The 25,271-nt window shown below is 33.8% G+C and overlaps 1 protein-coding gene across 2 annotated transcripts in view; it reads right to left on the bottom strand.

Moving 5' to 3' along the window:
* Positions 1-25,271, bottom strand: part of FSTL5 (follistatin like 5) — a 266,833-nt gene that overhangs the window by 93,832 nt on the left and 147,730 nt on the right. For both annotated transcript variants that reach the window (XM_057375528.1, XM_057375537.1), the window contains exon 6: positions 21,538-21,658. In XM_057375528.1, coding sequence (XP_057231511.1) covers positions 21,538-21,658 — 121 coding nt within the window. The remainder of the gene's footprint in view (positions 1-21,537; positions 21,659-25,271) is intronic.

The raw sequence follows: 25,271 nt of genomic DNA, 5'->3' as shown, positions 1-25,271 counted from the left end.
GACACATATGAATAATGACTGTGCATCCAAAGCATTACAATGCTTTCTGATACCTCTTCTTAAACACAATTGTTCTTGCAGCAATAGTTACTTTTAAAAATCTATGAAAAATGTTATTTTTCTTTTATTTTAAGATAAGAGGAGAACATATACTAAAAATGACCTGTGTAAAAATAAAGCAGAAATGAAAATCTAGGGGATCATAGAACAGTATTAGCATATGTGAGGAGATACATTTGAATTTTAAAAAACCTCATGGACTTGCAGCAAATTTTCTCATTTAGTGTTCGACACTTTTCACTTATATCCATTGTAAATTCAACAGAATTCATGYCTTTGTTCAGAACATGGAGAATAAGATGACTTTCCACAACAACGCTGACATTATCACTAAAAAAATACTGTCTGTGCTTGAGTTTTAGATGCTTTCTTTTAAAATAGAAAAATAATTCTTGCTATGCTAGTGTGTTTTTAATAGTAAATATTTCAGAACTGGACTGAAATGTGTCAGTTTTTAAAAACAATAATGGAAGAAAGAGTATCAGGTATTGATGCAACATTGATGGGATGTCAAATTTTGTCTCAGCACTCTTTTGTGGCATTTCAGTGCTCAATTTTATGAAGTTAGTATTTTTAGATGCACAAAGCTGAACATCAAATCTTCCAAAATTGCTCTGCTGTGTCTTTGCAACAGTGGTGAGAAAGGTATTTAAGATGTACAAAAGAGGAAATAAAAGTGCAGAAAATATGGGGRAAAGGCATAGAAAAAAGATACTAATCAAAAAAATTTTGGAAGTTACTTAAGCTGAATGAAATTTTACATTTCATGATTAACATTGCCTATCCTGTTTCTTCTTGAGAAGGAGCATTGTTCATTTTTGCCAAATGMAATGCACTATTTCGAAAGCATCACTCTAGTTTTGCTGATAGCATCACATTAACACCAACTTATGCATATTAACAGGTTTCTGAAAAGCTTCGATTTCATACTTCTATGAGTGCTGTCAGCTTCTGTGCATTTCACCAACTCCTCTGGGACATATTTCTGAGCACTAGAAATTATCTACGCAAAGAAATCCCATTTTAAAAAATATATTTTAACAATTTTTCTTGTAGATTCTGGAAATGCTGACTACAATAATGACTGATCATATGGAAAAAAAAGTAAAGATATGTCTGCTTTCCACAGTGACTGTAAATATGTTTGTTAGACTTTGAAGCCCTAAGCTAGTTGTGCGAATGATCTTGCATAATGGGCATATAAATGATTGCACAGATACCACTGTCTTYMAATTATGAATACATKTAKTTAGTWAGGGAGAAAATGTTCAAGAAAAAGTCTTTATTTTCCTTGTTTTCTTACTTATGTTTCTTTTGTAAAATATCAGCGTGGCTTAGTTTGTTTCAAGAATTATTCATAACATTGCATTTATTTGTTTGATGGTTGGCTTATTTATAAATTCAATAGCTTATGTTTCAGTTTTGGAATGACATAAACCAAAACAAATACTGTGAAGARATCTTTCTGCTGCGAGCACTGAATGTTCCTCTGAGGTACCAGAATCTGTAATGAGTGGCAACAAAACTTCACAGAATAGTGAGGAARAAATGCAATGAGGCTGGATCAAGCTACAGATTTCCAAAACGGGGATGTACTTGCAGCTGTGAGCAGCCTAAGAAACACTTTTAAATAGCCCAACTAAAATGGAATTCATCAAGGTGAATAAAACTCTTAAAACCAGAATACTTTTCCCCATGGAAATGCTTAAAAATACTTATCATTTCATGCCATCTGTTCCACTCAAAAGACAAAATGATTACTTTTCAATAATAGCTTCAAAAAAACATCTCTCTTCAGGTAAAAAAAAAAAGAAAGAACATATGAAAATGACACTGCAGAGAAAGAAAACCAGGTTGACACCCAATGACCTCAGTGTTTATCTGCAAATCAATAAGCACACACATTTGTATATGTACACAACCTCACAATAGAATGTTATTTTCAAAATCAGTATTTTGGCAGCTTCTTTGATTTACTTCTATTTAAAACTGTTAATAAATCTTTGCTTTTTCTTGTAGCTGCTTTCCCAGCTACACAGAATCTCAGATGCATTTAGAGCAGGCTCTGCTTTTCTCTTTCCYTCTGCCCACCCTTTCATTTCATCTCTTCTTATTCTCATCTTTCATGGCTTCCCCATTTGTTTCTCTACCTTACTACTCCCATCCACTGATYCTGTTCTTCTTGTCCCTTCTTAAATATATTCAGATGTACTATTTATGCAAAAGCTGTAGATACTGAAGAGAGCATCAGCTGGCATTTATGACATCTAGAACAAACAAACAAATTTATGACTTCTGGCTTCATCACTGGGTGAGGTGAGGAGGGTTCATGGCTATGTCTACCTTGTGGTTTATTGGCATAATTTGTGCACTAACCCATTAGAGTTTGCAGGTATGCAYCCTTAACAATTCCAGCCYKAATTCTGGGCAAGATGTATCTGTTCCCWAATGCACATCTCCTCGTGTATGGCAACATGGGAGCTGCAATGTTTGAGTATTCTAGTCTGGACAACAGGGAGATCATGACAGCGCTTTATTTTTTATTTTCCAACAATTTATCTCAGATGTTTTGTTCAGATTTAGATATTAATCTAAGCAGCAATACAGTCTTTAGAAGATACTACCAGAGTATAATTTTGCTATCAGAATAGGAGTGTATACAGTCAGATACAGAAATATTAACCAGATTGTCTTGTACCGCTGCTGACTTTTCAATTTGCACCAAGATGAGAAAATATTTGCAAAACACTGATCACAAATATAAATTTTAGCCATTGAGACTAGAAACTATTCACACTTTTCCATTGCTGTATCAAATACATAATATTTGTGATTATGTCTCTCCATGTGTGTCCTGTAGAAGTCAGCTGCTCTGGACCCAGTCACCACAGGTCACTATGTCTTTTGAAACCTCTATAAAGCAAAGATTCTAGAAATTACTTCTTAGATCACTCTTTTCAGATTATCCTGTATAGCTTTTTGACAAGACCTGAAACATCATTCAGCTGTCTACAATGTCAAGTCCTGCCACGTTTGGAACACTTCCTTAGCTGAAACATGAGTTTTCCCACCATCCCATCCAAGACTGTACAGTTTCACAGTTTATCTTCTCAGTCATGCACAGAACATGCCAATGCATATTGCAGATGTAGATTAAAACTTTAAAGTTTCCACAAAGTTTTAGAAAATCAAACTTAACCTCACTTCCCCCTATTCCAGAACATTCTTTYCTTGACAATCCTTCAGAATCTGGATTTATGATGCTGAGCCATCCCATCAGGATTCAGATGGGAAGATACATCTTCTAAAAGATAAAAATTCCTACTGAATGTTTGCTGGTGAATGCCTGAACTGGAAAGTGCTTCTTCTTGGTAACAATTTTCACTAAGAATGATTGAAGGCAAATGACAAAAGGAAAGGGGGTGTGTTGGAGTGGGGTACACACACAAGGCTGGAACACAAACACAATGAGACACATAGACTAAAACTTGCAGTCTAAGCTCCAAATGTAATCTGAACTAGAACATCAAGCAGAATCCATAGCTCTAGAAACAGAGTCCATGATCTATTGCAGTAACACAGATTCATATTAAAGTTACTCYAATCAGATAAATAAATCCTTATGGTCAGAACACAAATAGCCAAAAAGTGATAATGGTCAAGAGCAAATGCACAAAGAAGGAAACACCTGAGAAGCATATAGTGAATAATTCTGTTTAGCATATATTGGTAATACTGTTATAGCACCCATGAATATAATATTGCCAGGTCAGAGGCAGTTTATAGTGGTGACACTCCCATAATGAGTCCTGTCATCATGGTTTTTACACTAAGGTGATATTAAAGAAAAAACTAAAMYWAMMAAAAAAAAATCCCAAAATKAAATCACAAAAGTTACTCCTTMTTTTCTTATAAGAAAAATGAATTTTAAAAAATTMAATCTCAGATTCACATCCATTATGATTCCTAAACTAAAAACGAATCCTGCTCTTGAGTTGTTCAAATCTATGAAAATAATATTGAATACTTTGTTTTAAATCTGAAAATTCTCTACCTTTTGTTATTGATAGAGATTAAACTACTGCTGTCAGAGGGAAATAGTAAGTTATTATGATAACCAAACATTCATTCCAAATATATAAGCACACAGTCAGAAGATGAAATTTTGGTACATGTCTATCTTCTCACACATATAGAAAGTTTATTGATGAATAACTTTATTCCATTTTCATTTTATAATGAAGACAGGATTTTCTAGGGTGAAATAGGAACAGACAAATTAATAATGCCTAAGGTGTTGTAAACAAAATTTAGAAAACTGATTTAGAATTTGTATAAAATAAAAAAAATTGAAAGCTTTTTTACAATATATTCTATTTCAACCATCTTGATTTTCAGACACTCCACCCTCCACAAACTCTAACTTTTTTTTTTTTTTATTATGGATTGCAAGTTCTACATATTCAAAGTGTCAGTTTCTTTGCTTTCCTCAAGTTGATTCCACTCACTTTCCTCTGCTACTTACACCAAAATACTTAGCTTGTTTCAACTATTACACAATTCCCATCTTAAGTTTAACTATTTATTGTCAGCTAAGAAATTCACCTTAAGTTTGTTTATATCCCTGAAGTCCTGTTCTTCCAGCTTCACTGGATGTCACCATTTGCATTAGAATTTTCTTAGCCCCCATCTTTCTGAGAGGCTTTCCCTRGGTCTTCTGTTACTCATYTGGCAGACAAAAGACCAGATATTCYTCACGAGCTATAYCAGCAKTGAAATTTAAACTWAAATTCTGCCAAAAATTCAGTCACTAAAAATCAGTTTGTCTATCCTTAATCTCACTTTTGATGTAATTCTGGGATGGATGAGGAAAATCATTTCTGGAGAGAAGACCTGATATTAAAGACAATTTTTAATAGCAGACTATATTCAGTTTCTACTTTGGAATCTTTGAGCAGCTTTTAATTTTCAGGAGTGTACAAAGCTCTAGCTTTTGTGAWAGTGCTGATTAGTGAGTGTAAACTATTGAAAAGAGACTTGCTTTTCTTAACCTTCACAAGTATCTCTGCCATAACTTTGCCTTACATTCTATATGAATGAGATATAATGGAATTTCATGCAGTAAATACAATTCTAGGTAAACAATAATAGGGTTGAAAGGTGATGTTGAAAAAAGCCAAGAATGAAACAAACACTCTCATTTTCAGGACTAATTCAACTCTAAAATACACCCCACACTGACATTTTACTATCAACTATATTCATTGACCTAAACACTAGTAGTACTTTTCTTTAAAATGTCTGAAAAACCTGAAGAAACAAATAATAAACCACAATGACTGATTGTCTTCAAACAAAGACASTTCAAATTGAAGAATGCACAAAAGGTTTATAAGTACCAATAAACATATGGGAGGATTATACACTACATTTTCTAAATCCTCACAGGAAATCTAATGAGGAAGAGAGCCAATTATGATTCATTATAAGACCAAMTGCAAATGTTTAGCACATCACTAGCACAAGGTTTACCCAGTACTGGAAATTAGAAATGACAAAAAAGGCCACAAAGCTGAAAATAACATTTTTCATTAAAACAGTAGCACACATAAGTATTCATGGTGTTACATGATAAAAGTACATGGTAATTTTTTGAACTTTGAATAAATCCATTCAAATTATGCACCCTKTGATGATGGCAAATTCAAATACAGAGACTGGTAAAGAATGAATGATAATTTTATAAAACTATTTTAAAAATACAGTGTTAACAAATTTGCAGGCTGTAAAGACAGACACACGATGTTAACATCTGAGCATTTCGTAGAGAAGTGAAAAAACAGTATTTATTCAGCTTTGTGTGGGTACACTTAGCAAAGTACACAYATGAATTTAAGCCAGAAATGGTTTCTACTATGAAAAGATGAGCAATATGGTTAACAGAACAGTACTAAACGTAATTTATTTTGGTCAGGCTTGGATTCACTCAGAGCGCTGCTGGACCCCAGCTAGGGAGGTGTGGATAGCAAGAGTGAACTGCGGGTCTCTTACCATACTCTCAGACTCAAAGGGTCAGCATTTCACAGACTAAAGGTCAGCTCACTACAGGTGGTTTCAGTACTGTTTAACACTTTCATTAGTGACTTGGATGACAGGACAAAATGAATGGTCAGAAATGTTGCAGCTGTCACAAAATTCACAGGATCAGGAAGCAGTTTTCTGCAATACTGCCCTTCAGAGGAAACATAATACATGGAAGAAATGGGTTGACAAACTGAAATTCTACCAAGACAAATGAAAAGTCTTGTACTTGGGACAGMATAAGGCCAAAGTACAGGGGTCCAGCTGGTTAGCTTTGCAGACAAGGATTCATATTTGGAATTCAGGTTTTATTCACAATTGGAACGTGAATAAAGGAGCTTGGCCAAATGCCTGCAAGAATTCCCCTCTGACATGTTCTGTGATTCAATAATCCCAGCTGTGAATTAGTCTGTGAAAAATCTGAATTATTAATGCCAGCAGTTAGAGTTGCAAAAGGCAAAGGTGATCCAGTACATGCAGCCCAGATGGACTTCTGAAAAGCTCTTAACAGTATCCCTCAAGTCTTCAAGAGCTTTGAAGGGACAGCTATATGTTTTACAAACTCTGCCAGCATGACTTCATGCCTCACTGAGGGTCCAGGGAGCAGTAATTCTGACATCACATAGCAGAGGTGTGGGCAGCGAGCCAAAAAAGGTCAAACAGCTCAGGTGTTCAACAGGCCTAGTTCACAACACAATGCTGCTGTTGGCTTGTATACAATTTCATTTGTTCAAAGTACAGCTTCAGTTTACTCCAGTTTCATTTAGGACTACCCAGAATCTCTGCAAATGCGCCCTTTATCCTGAACATGAAGAATATGCAATCAAGTACAGCTAAGCAATTAATCTAAATTGAATGAACTATTAGTCTGATGCATTGCACTAGTTAGGAGCTTTGATTCAAAAGMAAAGGCAATTTTTCCACTTAAAAACACACCTTTGTTTACCATTTGTTTTCTCTTTATTTTTCTTGTAATTATCTGTCTCATTCACTAAAGACCTTTCAGCACCGATAATAAAAGATACAGAAGTTTTAACAGACAAAAGCTATTTTTGCACTATGATTGTGATTCATTCTCCATTTTTTTTGTCAAGACAGAACACCAAGGCAAAGATATGTGCAAAGATAATTAAAACTTCATAATGCAGTAGCAAAAAGTCAAGTAAAGTTGAGACAAACATCTTTTAATACCTTAATTGAAACACTTTAATTATAAATTATATTGAAAGGAGGATAAAAGTCCCACCATCTAGCACTAGTGAAAGCTCAGATCACATGGATTTAAATCTCCAGAGTATAAAAATCTCCAAATTGATGTAATAAACTAGAYGCCTAAAAGCTGCCACAACCTCTTGTCTTCCTACAACCATCATCAACTATTTCTGCCAGGGACTCCCCAGTTATTTGGTGTCAGCCAGGAGAAGTGACCAAGGATCATGTCTTTCAGATTCAGGTTTGGAGGYAGTGGTGGTCAATTACAGATTCTTCTGCATCTTTTTGTTTAGCAAATTTCTTTCACTCTATCAATCACTGTATTAAACTGCTTCCTTGTGTAATTTGTCTCTTCAGCAACTCTTGCCAGCAGTGCTATCATCATTTACCTACTTTCCCGCTGCTGTCAATGAAATCAATTGAAATTAACAGTGTCTCACCAAATAACACATGACCTAAGAAAAACCTGCTAGTCAAATGCTCAAAGTGGGTCCACTGTGGAGTATAAAGATATCCAAAATGTCTTGTTTAGTTAGAAAATGTCACCTTTCCTGATGGAGATTGCTGTGCATTAGATCATGTAAACTATGAGTTGCACTCAACTTTTTTATCTAAAGTAATTTGTTTAAAGCAAACTTGGCTATTTTTAATTACTTGCAGCATAAATATCCAGTCCTAGACACAAAAAGAAATATTGCAGTTCCTTATTACTATGGGATGTATTAAATCATAGGGAAGAAGATGCCTCAAACTTCGTATGCCTCAAACTTCAAATGCCCCCTCTTTGCCAGCCAACAAAAAATTGCTTCACATTAAAAAATTCCATTGTAGAAGTTTGGTATATTCCAAAGCACGTTAAGGTAAATGTGATCAGAGAACGCTTCCTTTTTCTGTTTTTCTGATTAACARTTGAATAGTTGAAATGAATCTCAAAACATCTGCAAATCTAAACCACCTGTTCGTAATGAAGTCATAATTAAAAAATCCAAACACAATACTATACAAAAACATAGGCACAGAACCAAATTCTGTTATGAGCTATACTTTTACTTTATATTGAAAAGTACATATGTGGCAATAACTTAATAAAAGAGGTGCTTGAGTAAGAACAGCCAGTAATGTGCACTAGAAATAGCACACAATTATAAAAGGCATTTAGTCCATTACTCATTACAATGTTTTCTGGTTTTCTCTTGAAAAGAAATTTCACAGGAAATGAAGCTGGGTGTTAAATACAACTTTCTTATCCAGAGAACATGGAAGTGTTAATTCAYTAAAGTAACAGTGATAATTGGTTTTGACCATATTTGTTGCAGAATATGTTGTTGAATTTGTCTAAGCAAAAGCAGGAGTTTATGCAAAAATCAATTTCTGTATGCTTGTTGTACTTGCACATGACTAGTTCAAGTAAAACCATTTTATCTAAAYGTGAGGAGTTAGCATAAATATTTTCAAGTAATTTTAGTAATATAGATCCAAATTTAATGCTCCTGTTTATTGCAAATACAGACRATAAACACCAATACTGCATTCTTGCTGTTGCCTAAAATGAAACATTTAAAATGCTTCAATCTATGAAGTATTTCTGGAACTAATCAATAATGAAATGGGAATTTTAAGAGGAGAGTTGACAGCCCCGGTAATTCACAGTTTTATGCATGAAGCTCTCAGTTTATAAATATAATGATTTGCCAATTTTATTTATTGTGTACCTTCATTTCACTTTCAAATTTCAAGACTTTTTCTCCCCAGAATGGTAATAGAATTCTTAAACATTTAAGATCTCTGGACCTGTCCTGAGTTTTAAAATAACCTAATTTTGTAAAATTCATCTCCTCATGCAGTTCTGTCAGGCGAACGAGAGGACAGCATTCTAAAATAGTGATTCAGGATTAAATTAGCTGAATTATGAATGTGGTTAGAAAGCCTAAAGCAGAGCAGAACTACCATATTTCCACATAAAAAGAAGAGGTCCATGCAACTGCTATTCAACAGCTCCTGAAATGTTCAGATTGGAGTTATGAAGCAGCTCCTCACGGAAATCTTTAACATAGAAATAAGCAWAAATGAGAGCAGTTTTAGTATGAAAGATGTTCTGAAAAGTCTATCAACTGGCTGAAGTGTCTATTTGCATTTAGAGGAGAAAAGAAGGCAAGCAGAACTCAAGATAGGTTGTTACCTGACTGTACAGAGCCTTCCAATTTTTTATTTATTCACTGAGTAGAGTTTTACTCCTCTTATGAACAGGTGTTTGTGCAAAGGACCAAGACTGTGTGTTGTGCTCATATTCCAAGAACAAGGACTCTGCTCTCAGCTTTGCACACCGTGTGTGTTTCCCCAAGATCAGAGCAGGCAATGGGCTATGCATCTAAGAAGATCAGCACAAAGGTTAAAGGACAACCTAAAGGCAGATTGGATTAAGCTGTGACTCTTAGCACTTCAGTCTTGTGTAAAACAGCCCTACTCACGGTATTTTCTACCCTTTCACAAACACCAGATCTTGGAATCTGTTTGCAGGTCTCTTATGAAGAAAAGTCATCTGTGGAGTTGCACCTGGACCTCCACTGAAACTCACATTGTTCAATGTCATTCAGGAGAAGTGGAAAGAAAATAAAGTGGTAAATTTTTCTGGGATAGAATTTCTGGAGAGCAACTCATTAGGTAGTTTAGGAAGCAAATATAAAAGTTGATTTGCTTGAAGACCTAACTTATGATACTGGCACTTCATGATGCATGCCAAATTCAATACACTTAATTTTGTATTGAAAGTATTACATGAAGTAAATTTTAAAAATGCCAAACCTCGTTTACAGAAGGATAGGCTCTAGACTAATTAGTAAAGGCTCAGGTATGAGGCCTTTAGAGTACACTCCTGAGTTTTATGAAGAAATCTACTCAGTCCTGACAATATGACAATAAAAGGGATTGTTAGGTCAAGAATGGTAATCAAACAGAAAAAAATTCCTATGGCACTGTATAAATCCATGTTGCATGAGCAACTTGACTGTTTTCTGAYCCTCCCTCTTCAAAAAAACCTTGCAGGAAAATTTGAAAAAGAACAGCAAAACACAACAAGAATGACCCAACAAGATGTGGGAGGTTTTCCATACATGCAGCTATTGAATGGCTGGGAGATTTCAAAATGGAAAAGAGATGACCACAAAGATATATCAGGAACTTAAGAAAAAAAACCCAAAAAACAAAGCTAAACTGTTTCAGATAAAAGAAATACGAAACAACTGGTCAGGAATTTTTATCACACAAAAACTAAATAAACTAAAATAGGAGGTGTGCACAATAAAGAGAAAAAGACAGCACTTGATTCCAGGACACATTGTATTGTGGAAGTCTCTGAAACAGAATGTTGTAGATGCTAATACCACATGGGTCCAAAAAGCAATCAAACCTATGAGTGAGGCATCTATCAACAGCTATGAAAGAGGCAGTCTCTAGGAAAAAAAAAAAAATCACCAAAGAAGAGAAAATATTTTAGAGGAATCTTCCATGCTTGTGCTTCTTTAGCCATCTTCCCTAAACACTCTTACAACAAAGATCCTGCCTAGATGTACATTCGTTCTAACCCAGAAGAGTTGCTTACATGTATGTGTTGTTACTCAAAGCAGACATTAACTCGACAATTCATGAGCAAGAACACAACATTAATTTTTGTTTAGGATCAAATATTTCTTAAATAGATGACTCAGCAAGTTTTTAAAACACTATTAAAATTCCCTCCAATGAATACATTTCTACCACATGTCTTGGTTGGGAAGAATTATAACCATAATGCAACACAAATTTTTAAAACAATGCTTTCTCCAGTCATTTATTTATGCCAGAGTGGCAAACAGATTACTTGTTGGATCCCTACTATCTTAGAAAATCAGGTTCCCAATTCTAATACTAAATAACTATATAAAGGAGGCTTATGTGGTTTTGCTCTCATRTGGGTTTGCACTGTTTTGCATCTTTTTTTGAGCATCTTTTGACACAATATTGCACTATGTAAACCTCTGCTTCACAGCCTTTGTATGACATCTTCTCTTTAACTACAGTCAAAATTGCATTTCYGTATAAATCACTTGCTAACCTACTTAAGATAAGATTTGACACTCTGTGAGCATGACCTGTTTAGAAAACCAGCTTGAGAATCTACTGACAATTTAATTCTGTATATGACACAGGCACAGAGATATTTTGTYAACTTGTTTCCTCATTTCCTTGGGTAGAAAGTATTCAGGTTTTCTGGTTGGGGGTTGGGGAGAAGATTGGCGTTTTGTGTGTGTTTGGTTTTTTTTTAATATCTAACCACATCTACAATATATTTGAAAATTGCACAGATGTTTTTAGGCTGCAGATAGAGTCACAGAATCATTTAGGTTGGAAAAGGCCTATAAAATCATCATGTCCAATTTTAATCCAGCATGATGAGTCTAAAGTCATGTCCCTAGGTGTCACATCTACACATCTCAGATAATATTCATCCAACTAAATAAGGTTTGAAGTCACCAGAGGGAGTGGAGTGAAACAATTTCATCTATTTAATGATAAACAATTTTATCAAAGATATGCAATCCACACATATAAATATTCCTACTGAACAGCTCACATGTATCTCTTTAATGAATACATAAACAATTATTATATGCAATTATKATATGTTTATTTCTGAAGATTTAGAAAGCCAGGAGTGATGAGAAGCAATCAGTCTCACAGTTTACAGTATCACAGACCACTAAAACAGCTTTAACTGAGTACTTGATAGTCCTTCTGCCTCAACCATACACTTGTCAATATTTACATGGAGTTGTAGCAGCTTAAATTCTGGGGTGACACACTCCTCAACTCCATACACACACAAATATTTTTAGCAGTGACAGTGTATTAGAAGCTACTTACAAACACTACAGAGATCTGTGCTATGTTAACCAGGCAAATCCTTGATGACAAAAGATTGACTTGCTGAAATAAAATTTAAAAAACAAACAAAACAAAATGGAAAAAAATAACTTTTCATGTATATCTTCAAACACAGTAAGTAGTTCCAACACTACAGGATTAAATTGATCCTGATTTCCTGAATTAAAATAGSAGCATGTAAATTGTATTTTCCTTCAGTATATAACTTCAGAAAATTAAGCTAAGTACTAGTCAGAAATAACAATTTATCATGATGAAATCCTTTTATCCAAGCACTTTGTGAATGCACTAAAACAACTGGATTTTCTAATATGTATACTAGCAACTGTTACAAACAAGACTGAGATTAATAGATGTATTAAAGAACAATAGTCTGTCTTAAAAAAGCCTKAACACATTTTTTTTAAGTGAATGTTTTTCAAATGATTTTGGGATGCAAAGATCAATTTATTTTTATTTAAAATGTAAAACATTGAGAATTTTAATTTTGAAAATGAATTTATCTTCATTTTCTTTGATATAGTCAATTAAATATTTAGATTTCARTATTTCCTTCACTGTGTACTTCAGCTGGCCAAAAATATGGATGTACCAGGATAGTTGTAAACTGCAAAAGCACATGACATAAACAAACCCTCACACTGTGGAATCATTATATCAAAGAGAAAAAAAATACACCAAACTCAAAAGCTGTGAAGAAATGCTACAATAAAATTTTTAACTATCTTACCACTTTGAGAAATTTAGTAATGAAATTTCCTGAAATAAGAAAACTTTATTGGAACCTAATCCACATGAACCATGAAGGGAACTAAAAGGGATTTTTCTCTCTAATATTTTTTTCTGCAATGCAGATATTTTTCAGTCAATTTATCCTCACTGCATGTAATGGCTATTTGAGGGTATTCAACAAAAAAATCTTCCTGTGTAATGCAGTTTACTCTAAGGTCTACTGAGAAAAGCTCACAAGTTTTGCAAAATTGTAATTATTATTTTTCTATTATTTCTATTTAAAGAATTTTCAAAGTACTTTCATAAAACCTGGTACAAAACTGTATCTTCAGATTTTCTTTTTACAGTGGAAATTTCAGGTATCCTTAAGAAATCTAACTGTCTCAGGAATTACTAAAAACCTTCAACATTCTTCTGACTAATGATTTCTTAATTTTTATTTACTCAAATATGAGAACAAAACCAAAGCAAACAGAGAAGATTTACTAAATACCCAACCAAACGCCTCTAAAAAAACTCCAAATCACCACCAACAAAACCAAACAAAACCCAAAATTAAAATCCTAAACAATAAATCAACAAACAAAAACTCAAACCAAAACAAGTTCTGAATAAAATTACTTAGTAGCACTTCCCYAAAGAGAACATTAGTTCTTGATATTTAAATTCACCAGTAGGCAAAAAAAGCAAAACAATGAATAGATTAATTGAATGGCTTTCTTATGAAATAATACTTTAWGAGCTATTAATATTCATTATGGTTCCAAATGAGTAATTCTGCCTTGAAGTAGAGATACTTAATGCTCGTGCTTGTGGATTAGCTGGTGACTGTCTCCTTTAATGCCCAGTCATTACTTCTTATATTCTGATAGCATTTTCTCTTTCTACTCTCCATCTCACCCCTGTTACRGAGAAAGAGAGTTTCCTTTAAAATAATTTATAAAGAAAACAAATTATAAATTATTATTTTAAATTTTCCTTGAAATTTCCTGAAAATATCTACATACAGGCCTTTGTGGATGTTGGGACAACAATCATAGCCTAATCTTACAGCTACACTGCTCTGCAGAGATGAAAATATTGTCATAATTCACAATACAACAAAAATATTAGCAACAGTACTATAAATCACCTATAACTGATTCCTGAGAAATAAGCAATAGATAAATTACTGGGATRATTTGCTACACATAGCCAGATAATTGTTTGGTGTTTATTTTTTCCTCAACCTTTTGTTTCATTCTCCATAATAAGCTCACTGAAAGATATGTAAGGCTTCAGTCTGGCATTTCGAGCCAATAACAAATGCTGTGAAAGTCAATCTCTACCAACTCTCTAACATGAAATAAGCTGCTACAATGAAGGTGTTTTGTTCCAGTCCTCATCCTCTGCAATCCCATACTTCACAGTGTTATCTCTGGTGATTTACATCACCAAAGCAGRCAAAAGCTTCCAGGTAAATGCACTGATGGGATTAGAGATCAGCAGAGCTCAAGGTTCACAAACAAAATCTCCTGGTTACTACAGTATATAATGATTCCCAAAGACCCTGTGAAATACTTGTTTTATTTACTCATGCAAACCCATGGTGGCTATAAATTTATTACTCGATTCCCACAAAACGAGAAGGAAAATCAGTTGGCATCAAATTGAATTCACTCAGAGGTGCGAGAGAAATCCATGAAATATTTAAAATCTTAGCTATTTCCTTTTTTCTAATGATCAGTTTAAAGTTCTGCCCACTCAATAGAAGAGGGTGCATTTACTTCCACCCAAAATTCCCTAGATTGAAAATATATGGAGCACASGGAAGAATTTGAGATAGATTAGGTTGAGCAAAAAAATTACCATGAAGTCCAATAGCTCCTGCTCAGTATGATGTTAACTGGTGTTCTCAGAGGTTAGTGGTGAAATATAACACTCCTTGGAACAATCTAATACTCTCAAGTTGCTGCTGAAAAGGAATTAATGGTACCAGGAGACAGAATAATACCTCTTCCTTCCACAGAAAATGTTTCCTCTACTATTTGTTAACGTGTTTTATTACTGAAGACTCATCAAATTGTAAAGCTCTGATTCAGATTATGTACTAAATAGAATATTTGGGACCTCATATTGAATTAATTGAAAATATAAATTCCTTAAGTATTTTTTGAGTTAGGMTTTGTGGACTTCAAGATCATTTCAGGAATCCAGTGGGAAATCTCATTTATTTCATTGAGTAATTCAGTACAGGGTGGTTTTTTTTTAGATTTTGTTGGAGGGTTGGGTTTTGGTTTTGGTTTTTTTTTTGTTTGTTTGTTTGTTTGTTTGTTTTAAATACTGGCCTATTTTGCTTAGAAACAGATCCACATTTCAAAAAAAATTTCTGAACATGAGCCTGTATTCATTGCATTTGACAACTTAGATCTAAAGCCATTTTAATGAAAACAGTGATGTTTTAGAATATTTTTTCGGGACTGTGAGAATGCAATAACTAAGCATAGGTCTTCATAATGAACACTGTATTTATAGGAACTTCTGGCTGCTTCYTTTCTATAAGGAAAGGAACTAAGCAGTGATTTTTACAGTCATTTTAGCCACTGGCCTCACAGCTTCTCCGAAAAGGTGAACCCAAAGACAGGTTCTGTAATTTTGGACCAGATCAAAACCTTCCATAATATCTGCTGGTACTGGAGGTATATAAATCACTTCATACAAATGCCTCAGCAACAAGGAGTTGAAATMGAGATTTGATTTCTGTGACCTGAATGTCATTTCCAAACTGCAGGGATACTTTTAAATATATACAGCATTAACACATACAGCAGCAACAGACAAGATCCTGGATAATAGCTGCACAACAGATTAGATATCATTAATAGTGTCAAGTGGCACCTGAAAGCACAAGTAATTCCAGTGAAACTACAAAGYATCATTAATAGAAGAGGGGAATAGATCACTAGGTTATATTTTGTCTAGATAATTCTCACACTTTCTTGTATATCTAGAGGTAATTTTTAAAGTCAAGTCCCCAGTGTCAACAGCAATTCTGTGGCTCCTTTTTCTGTGCATTAAGACACCATCAAGAATAGTTCTACACTAGCAATAGAAATCAATTCTGAAAGACATTGTATTTTTTTCCTTCATTTTATGCAGGACAATTGTTACATAAAGCAGTTAGTTAGATWAGGTACAATAAATTTGGGAGTTAATTAATTGTATTCAATCATAAATGTCTAAATCATATTCAATGATTCAATCATATTTGATCATAAATGTCTAAATAAGCGTCGTTCTTTATACTGAAATTACAAAGAGAAGTGCCTACATAAACAGCTGCTGAGTGATCAAACAGAATAATTTATTACTATTTATTTGCTTTTGGTATGTCTTGAGATGCTACAAMGTCCCATGAACACCACCTGAAGTACCTTCTTTGAAATTTTATATGATACTTTAAGGAGGAAAAGAAGAGAGATTATTTCTTTTGGAAAAGATCATTAGAAGAAAAACAAAAAGAGGCAATATTTACAAATAACATAAAAATTATCTTGATACCATAGGAGGCATTAACCAAAGAAAGAAAATCCTTGAAAAATAAAGGAAGCAAGCTGGTTGAGATTCAGTTTATGGAACATATAAACTGAATAAGAAACTGTATTCCACACTCTTATTAGCTTTTGTTTGGCTCTTTCATTTTAGGATTTTGCCTGCCCTTTCAGAAAAAGTTAAATATATCCTTCCCTGTCTAAAAACAATTTGCTGATAAAAATCCTTTCGCTTGTGATTGGCTGAGGAAGAAAAGCAGAAAAGCAGAACAAAACACTAAGATGGAACTGGATCACTTTTAGGATATAATTTTACATGACATGGCCAAAGCAGTGGAGGACAGAACCAGCTGATTCYTTCAGTCCCAAGCTCCCAAAACCTAGCTAGAGTTAAACTTTCTGCTTTATCTGCTTGTGTTAGTGGAAGTAATTTTTCAGGTTCCCCYCTGCACAAACTATTGATCTAGTTATGGAATATAGCAGACAAATAGCTGGTGGATAAATGCTATAGCACCCAAAATTATACCTCATGATATGAGTGAAAACAACCTATAATCAGAAAACTGCAGTGGTCTTGCCAGTATGTAAAACCTTACAGAAGGAGGTAAGCACCTTCATYTGCTTGCAACATTCTGTGAACCCTGGCAGAAACGTTCAAGGCTGAGAGCACTCTCTCAGACGTTTTCTTTCTTTGTTACTGCCTTGGCATCTGACCTTCTGAAGCGGGAAGGGATTTTTTTTTATTCCAGTGCATGTACTTATTTACATTTGGCTGTCCTGTTTATTGTGAATCTATTTTGTCAGATAAAATGAGACTGTTGAAAGTGAACCAGAGAATGCAAGCAGGCATGTTTATGTATGTATGTATAGATACAGAATTATGTGCATATTAATACCTCTGAAAAAGCCTATGCTTCATCTTTGCCTTTAAGGTGGTTCCTTTTCTACTGCAGAAGTTAAAAATTGAATTGCTTGTATTTGTGAGGAAAATTTCTAATTAAGTATGCTAAGGAAAAAAAAATCCTACTTGTAAATACTAATGAAACAAGACTAGTCCCAAAGATAGGTGTTCATATTTAAATAAWATGCAATTGCCTAATTCTTTAAAAAGAAGCTACTTTAATGAAGTAATTTGGTCAACAACATAGTGAAGATGATTTTTAATCCTATCTATACTCAAAATCTTACCTAAGTGTTTTTAAATACTGTTTGAAATCACAGCTGGAAAAGTGCACACCAGTAGTATGCTTGATTATTGCTAGCYCCTTCTTTAGGCCGAGGCTGAAGACAGAGATTTCCCTTATGCCTTCTGTCAAACCTTCTCACTTTTTTACAGAAGTTCTTCTATGCTCAGTAGGGAATGCTGATGGACAGTTACCCTTAGAAATGAGACCTCTTTAATGTTTATCAAATGCAAATATCACTTAAAGGATATGTTGTCAACTATTGTACATTTTATATTTCAGCAGCGTTAGGTACAAACTGACTTGCAAAGAGCCCTTGTGGTATTGCCATGTATAAAAACTGTGGTGCTGTGGCTCCTMTTGCCCCTGCTCAAACTCTACCACCTTGCCTTGGCACTTCTGTGCTCTTATGACTCTGATTTCTGTTACAGAAATATAAAAGAAAAAACACGCCAAACAAACCATTTTTTTTTTAAAAGTCTGTGTGGAAGCTTTGAATAGGATAAATTTCTCCATCATTGCAAAGCCAAATTTTCTTCACTGCTATTCTGAGTGAATAAAATACAGTAACACATATTCCAGCAGCTGGACCCAACTTCAATGACAAGGCCTTGACATTTCTCAGATCCACCCCTYCACTATAATTAGGCATAGAGACAATTCCACTGGGAAGAGCAGGTATTAAAMTGAGATTTGGTTCCATATGCACATTAAAATGTTGGATATAAAGGAATGAAARAAACCATGAAAAACACACTATCAAGTTCAATTGATGGGATCATGCAAGAGGTCAAAAATTCTAGAAGCACTTTTTTATTTAAATTAATGGCTATGTCTCATAAATGTCTCTAAATAATAAATAACACCATAATATTTTAGAAGACAATCTCCTGCAAATACTATTACTGTTATAATCTTTCACTCATAATATTGTTCTGAAAATAATTTCGGAAAAAACCTCCCTATTTTTTTTTTTCTATTTGTTCTACTTGTTTGAAAGTGTCTGAGCTGGTGAATAATAATCTTTTCCATATTGTAAAATGGGATAATTTCACAATTATRACATATAATCACAAGAAAACATCATCATCATCCTCAACCATTGCAATATGATAAAATAGAATGCAAATTTGAAAATATTAAATACTTAAAGAAAATCCCAGGAAAAAAAAAGAGAGAGATTTATTTCTATTTGGAATAAATATTTTCAACGTTTCCATATAACCTTACTGAAGAAAGTTAAAGTGTTTAATTGTTTCATAGCTGGATGCTTAATTGAGGAGACGTTTTTTGGGGCAATGGTGTGTTGAAAATGTGTTGTGAGTGCATCTTGCATATATTTCCATACATGGATCTGGTTCCCTGTCTATATGAATTCTCTGTATCCTGGTAAATCCTGACCTGCCATTGCTACTCACATCTCACATGCTTTGCTGCAGGCAAACAACACAGCCCTCTGCACTGGGGCTGTCACATKTGCTTTACCTTGGGCTGGTGTGACTGGTGTGGAGAGCTTGGTTTCAGCTTTGGATCAGCTTGTTTATCTGTAAGAGCAGCAGTCAAGTGACCAGGTGGCCCATTCAATTTGTTTCGGTTTTGCTCAGCTTTGTATGCTTTTATAGCATTGCATAGTTTTTGTTAATGCAAGTGAGATACAAACTGAATGAATTCAAACTCCCCAAGCAAAATTAAATGGAACTACATTTAATTAATCCTCAAACTTAATTCAAGAGTATTTATTTTGYCTTCATAACAGAGACTAATATTGTGTCACATCTCTTTGGCACACAATGCACAGTGAGGTAGCAGCTGTTCTTAGGTTTATTTTTCAATATGTAATGAATACATATAACTTTTGTTAACAACACAGRAGAATGAATCTTTCTCTAGAAATCACCTTCCAAGATAGCCTTATGGTTTTAAATAGGGTCTTCTCCACTATTGTATTGCAACAAAGAAACCTAAATGATTCCTAATCTTGTATAATCTAATGTCTTCATTATCATTCATATTAAGGCAATGCTTAACATACCATATGGAAATTATTTTCATTATTCAAAAGTCCATTAAAAATATATAACAAAAAGCTATTCTTATGTCTGGAGTTTTACAACTATACAAAACAGTCCCTCAGAGACTCATCAAAGTCTTATTTGGAAGAACAATGTTTTGCTTCCACTAATACAACATTWGCAAAAAGCATGCTAATGCTTTAAACCTTGGATTGTTATAGATGTAAAAGGCTTCTATATCAATTTTGACATCTATGCACATAATGAAGTTCTAGAAGTACAACATCTAGCCATATAATCATAGCCAATGTGTGTGTTCCCATAGAYGCTACATAATTTTGTTCATTTTTGTAAGCCTAACATGTATCACAACCTTTAAAAAATAAAGGTATTTCCTGATATTTTGATGCTGTAGATGAATTTATCTCACCAYCACAATGACCTAATATCTCCCATTTTCTTCCCCTGCCTTATTTCTTGGCWGTTCTTACACTTCTTTTGCATGAGTTATGGTCTGACCCTTCACTTAATCAATTCAGGTCACAAAGCAAGACTGGGGTGGGAAGTGGAGAGTGAATATTTTTCTGCTGACTTACCAAGTGACTCAGAGGAGAGACTGTGACTGTTAGGACACTGCAAGAAAGGCAGTCAGATAACCTCAGCAAGTAGGATCAAGTTATTTTTAGGAGCAGTAATTTGTTCACCTAAGCTGCATCACAAAATCACATTTTCTGAAAGACTTTCAGAGAAATAAAAATCTAATTCAATGGTCAAAACTAAGAAACTTTCAAGCAGTCTACCTTGATTATTCATTTCATGTWTATTCTTGCTACTTTCCATGGAGCTATTTATTTTCTAATATCAATTCATTAGTTTCTAGTTTAAAACTTTCAGCATCTTTTTATCCTTTTTTTCATTTGATAGTGGCTAAAATGGCTGAGTGCTCATCTGCCCAAAGATAAAGTACAAGAAGATTAAAGCAATTCTGATTACTCAGAAGATTCTGATTACTCAGAATGAAGATGCATTAACAGACTAGTCAATGTACAATAAGTAATTATAAAAAGAATTTAGGACAAACTTGATCTATGCTGCCATGTTGCTGAGCTTTTAGACCAAAGTCAGATTTCAAGATTCAATCTTAATTTTGAGGTAGATAACAGTGAAAAATCATCAATTCTTATCTTGATATGACAAAATATATGGATATTACATTTCACATACTGTATAAAAGTATAAAAGCTGTTAACATCTTTCTTCTTTCTGCTAACCCAGTGGTTTGGTCAACATAATTGTTTGTATTATGTACATTCATCTCGAGACCCCTTTGGCATCCAGAGAACAAATACCTTGCAAAGCTACACCACAAATCTTTCCTTCTTTTCGAGACCTACTAGAAGGCACCTACTAGAATTGGTACTAGAATTTTTCACTGAGTTTGTCAAGAATGTTCTTATCAGCATTCATAAATAAAGGGTGTGGGACAGTATTTCGGTTCCACTGATTATGTCTTGACCACAGTACTTGCCATTAGTGCACCACACAGACTTGTCAATGCCTGYTGGCATCAAGAAAGATTATCCATGAAATCTCCATAACCAGAATCCCTCATAAATCTAGAAGCTACTGGGTATCAYTGATTTCTGCTGATAAGTTTTCTTCCATGTCATGACTATTAAATTGCAATTATTTAAGTACAGCATCCAGACATTTCAAGATTCAAAAACCAAAAAACACCATTTAGAAAAACAAAGCAWGAAAGAGCAAATAAGACTGAAAGGAGATCAGGCTGGTCTTGGTACTTACGAAAAGCTCTGTAGAACTCTTCTAGAGCAAGATGCTTGTCACCATTATAATCATCGTATTTCAGCAAATCGAAAACAGAGCAGTCAGACCGTTCCTTGCCAAGCTCATCCTGTTTTATTACCTGACAAGAAAATTATAACCATGAAATTACATTTGAGCTCTTAGAGTTCTCTGGTATAATTAATTGTTTCTAATAATCATTTAATAGATCATTTTAAGGTTGCTGTGGGGCAATGAACTGCAACTGTGTAAAGTCAGGGATTTCCAGTTACTTCGTAATTATTTATTGCAGTTTTAAAAGTTAATACCTTCAGGACAGACTGAAATGACACAAAAGTTTTTAGAATRTACAGAGCATATATGTAATAGACTGAAGTGCTATAAAAATACTGGGAATTTTAAAGCTGATTTCACTAGATATGTACAGGAATGGTGATTAAAAAACATCCAAGTATGCTTAAAAAAATATTTTCCCAAGTACAAATGGCATAATGCCTTTTTCCTCTAATAGCTAACCACAGAAACCAAATGCAGACACTTTCAAAATAAACTAATAACTCTTACTACCTTACTAATTGTATCAACTTCTTACAGGCTTTTGACAAGCCTATTACCTTACCAAAGACCTGTTATATAAGGAGCTGACCTGGAAAGGCTCCTGTTTCTCAATGGGGACACATACAATTTGTAAATAGATTATAATTAATAGCTATTAGATTTTTAACTCCAATGATCTTACACCAGAGAAATATTCTTTAATATATGCACCATTTTTGTAGTAAGTCTGTGTATGTTTTAGACATCTACTTAGACTACTGAGGAAGAATTTTCARGATGCTGAGATTAATTCAGAAGTGTCATATTACACTGGGAATGTATTAGAAGTACCATCATATGACTGAAAGAGCCCAAACTAATGCAACTCTTTGTTGTAATATTGCACAGTTTACCCTTTTGTATCAGGCACAGAAAAAGGGAATATAGCTATACTTAATTTATAGGTGAACTAACTACTGGTCCAACCCTCTATCACTCTCCCAGAAAAAAATTGCAAAACCATTATACTTGTATTAATGGRGGATATCTTCTGAAAAACAAGGGATATGGGAGCTTTTGTGTTTCAGTTGCTCTGCAAAGGAATTAATTCAGTTACTATTCATGTGAACACAAAATACCTAAAAGAATAATAGGGAATAAAAGGAGCATTAGAGGAAAAAGAATAGACACAAGCATTTTATGCTACCACAAGTCATCTCCTACATAATAATATAAAAGCATTAAAAAGGATAATCACCTTGTTAGTACATTAGAGAGTATGAAAACCATTTACAGAGATAAGAAAAATCACCACAAAACCACCTTTTGCCACTATCAATTAAAAATACATACTGTGCGACCTGAATACTAGCACTAACTACTTCTCATACTTTAAAAGCCATTTTATTGAGTTCACATTAAACTGAATTAAGAAAAAATGAAATTGTGTAGATCTTGCAGCTGGTACATAAAGGACAAAAATGTAGTCTGGGAAAAATTAGTAACTCTAAATCCATTCCAGTTATATAAGAAGTACTAAATATGTAATGGTGTGTATTGAAAACTTTGGCAATCACTGAGATCTAAAGGCAATGAAATGTCCTTAAAAGCACAGCTGGTTCATGGAAAAGGGACATTYATTATTAAAAGCATTGTTCCTGTCAGTGCCTCATTGTTTTAAATGCTTGCTTTCACAATCTTCAATTGTACAAATAAGGACGTCACTTTACCCCTAAAGTGGAAGYAAACCTTCTTTAAATCCCAAAACCACAGGAATTTATAGTACCACATTTTAAATTTCAAATGAATGTTCTTATCTTCCATTTATTGAACTAAAATCCTTTATCTGTTTTGTTGCTTTTCATTTACCATTGGTCAATTTTATTTTTAAAGTAATAATTTAAAACATATTAAATAGAATGATTGTGCTAGTTCCAATAATGATACTACAAATAGGTACATTTTTTCATCATGGCAATTATTTAATTTTTGTCATCAGTAAATGCAGCATTTTGATTACAGATATAAGATTGAATGTTYGTTTTTGTACAGACATCTTTATGCTGGTGATATACTTTGAACTTCTTTGGAAAAAACATTCAACATCAGTAAACCCTCCAAAATGTCTCTGAGGATATATTTTAGAAGGTACAGAAGTGAAGTCATACAATGATTAATCTTAATTATCTGTGATTTGCTGCTAAAAGAGCTGTTCCAATCTGAATTCTCTTGTGAAGGATCTAGCCATCTCCCAATTTTCCAATGTGATCTATGGATCAGATTAACTCGGTGATCAGGAACAAAATTAACCTTTATTCAACTCTTGGGTTGTTGGTTGACTTTTCCTTTGGAAGAGGCATGAGATGAACATTCTGTCACATGAAATATGACTCACAACCAGGTACAGCTTGGAGGGTGGACGTTTAGATTTTGGAAAATTACCTATYTCTGTCGCAGCTTGAAGTGCAGATTAACTGTTATGTGAAGTTACAAGCAGTATGATACTCAAGGAAAGCAAATATGACTACCTGACAAATAAAGGTTGCACATTTCCTTATAGAAGTTTTTTGCAAAACATTACGTTACTTAAAAGTGTAGGATAAATAGAATAAAATTCCATGTGCATGATACACCATCATGTAATCACACTTGTGTTTCATAAATGATCCAACAATGAGCCTTAAATTTTAAATTCTAATAATTTCTATCTATGGAAAAGAGTAAAATTCAAGGAATTATTTAAACCCAGACTGTCTACCTCTTGCTTAAACTAAATAGTGATTTGTTAGGGAGGCAGAAGAAAAACTGGCAAAATTTTTAGCAGGTCACATGCTAGAATCAAAATTCTTACTATAAAGGTTAAAGYGTGATTAAGATCATCTGCACAATTTTATGATTGTGCCACACAAGTCAAGCATGGATTATTTGATTTCAAACTTTTTAGCTGAAAATTCACATCAGAGAAGGTTCACAGCTATTTATGCCCACAATCTTTAGTTTGAACTTGCATAAAGACAGTGAAGAATTTACTTTCCATATTATAAACTGGTAAAAGGCAAAATATACAGCCAATCTGTTCCTGGTTCATTTTGAAACACCTGAATACTGAAAACTTAGAAACTTACCTACATTTTCAAATCAAATATGTCTTTTCTAAAGTATGAAATGCATACATCAGARTTTAATACTCTTTGAAACATGGAGGAAGGATTTGCCTCATTTGAAAAAGATTACATTTCTAAAAGATACAGCACACAATTATCTATTCCTACGAAACAGCACACTGTTACCACAGCTCAAAGCCTCTCAGATTTTTAGTCAGTGCTATTCCAAATTTTAGAAGATTGGGAAAAGAAATCTCATTAAAAATTATAAACTGCACATCAGAATAGATTGTTTCATTCATTTTAATCTGATTTCTGACAGTCAAAATGGGAAATCTGCAGATTCCCATTTTGAATGGGAAATTCAAAATGAAATGAAACTAGATTCATAAATAACATAACACATCCTTTATCAGTCCACCTTACCTGAAGTCTTATTTGTCAGATTTTTTTTGCTTGCCTGTGTTTAATGGTTTTTATATATCTCCCCAAGGAAAATGCTAYATAAATACAACTACAAATAAAACCTTCCTTTAAAACAAATATGGTCATTCAGTTAAAGTGCGTTCATCTTTCCTAAAAGCAAGTACCTCA

This window comes from Malurus melanocephalus, unplaced genomic scaffold (genome assembly GCF_030028575.1).
Source record: "Malurus melanocephalus ecotype Western Australia unplaced genomic scaffold, MMel_1.1 scaffold_9, whole genome shotgun sequence".
Taxonomy (NCBI): domain Eukaryota; kingdom Metazoa; phylum Chordata; class Aves; order Passeriformes; family Maluridae; genus Malurus; species Malurus melanocephalus.
The sequence above is the reverse complement of the archived record's forward strand: the minus strand, read 5'-3'. Positions and strand labels throughout refer to the sequence as shown.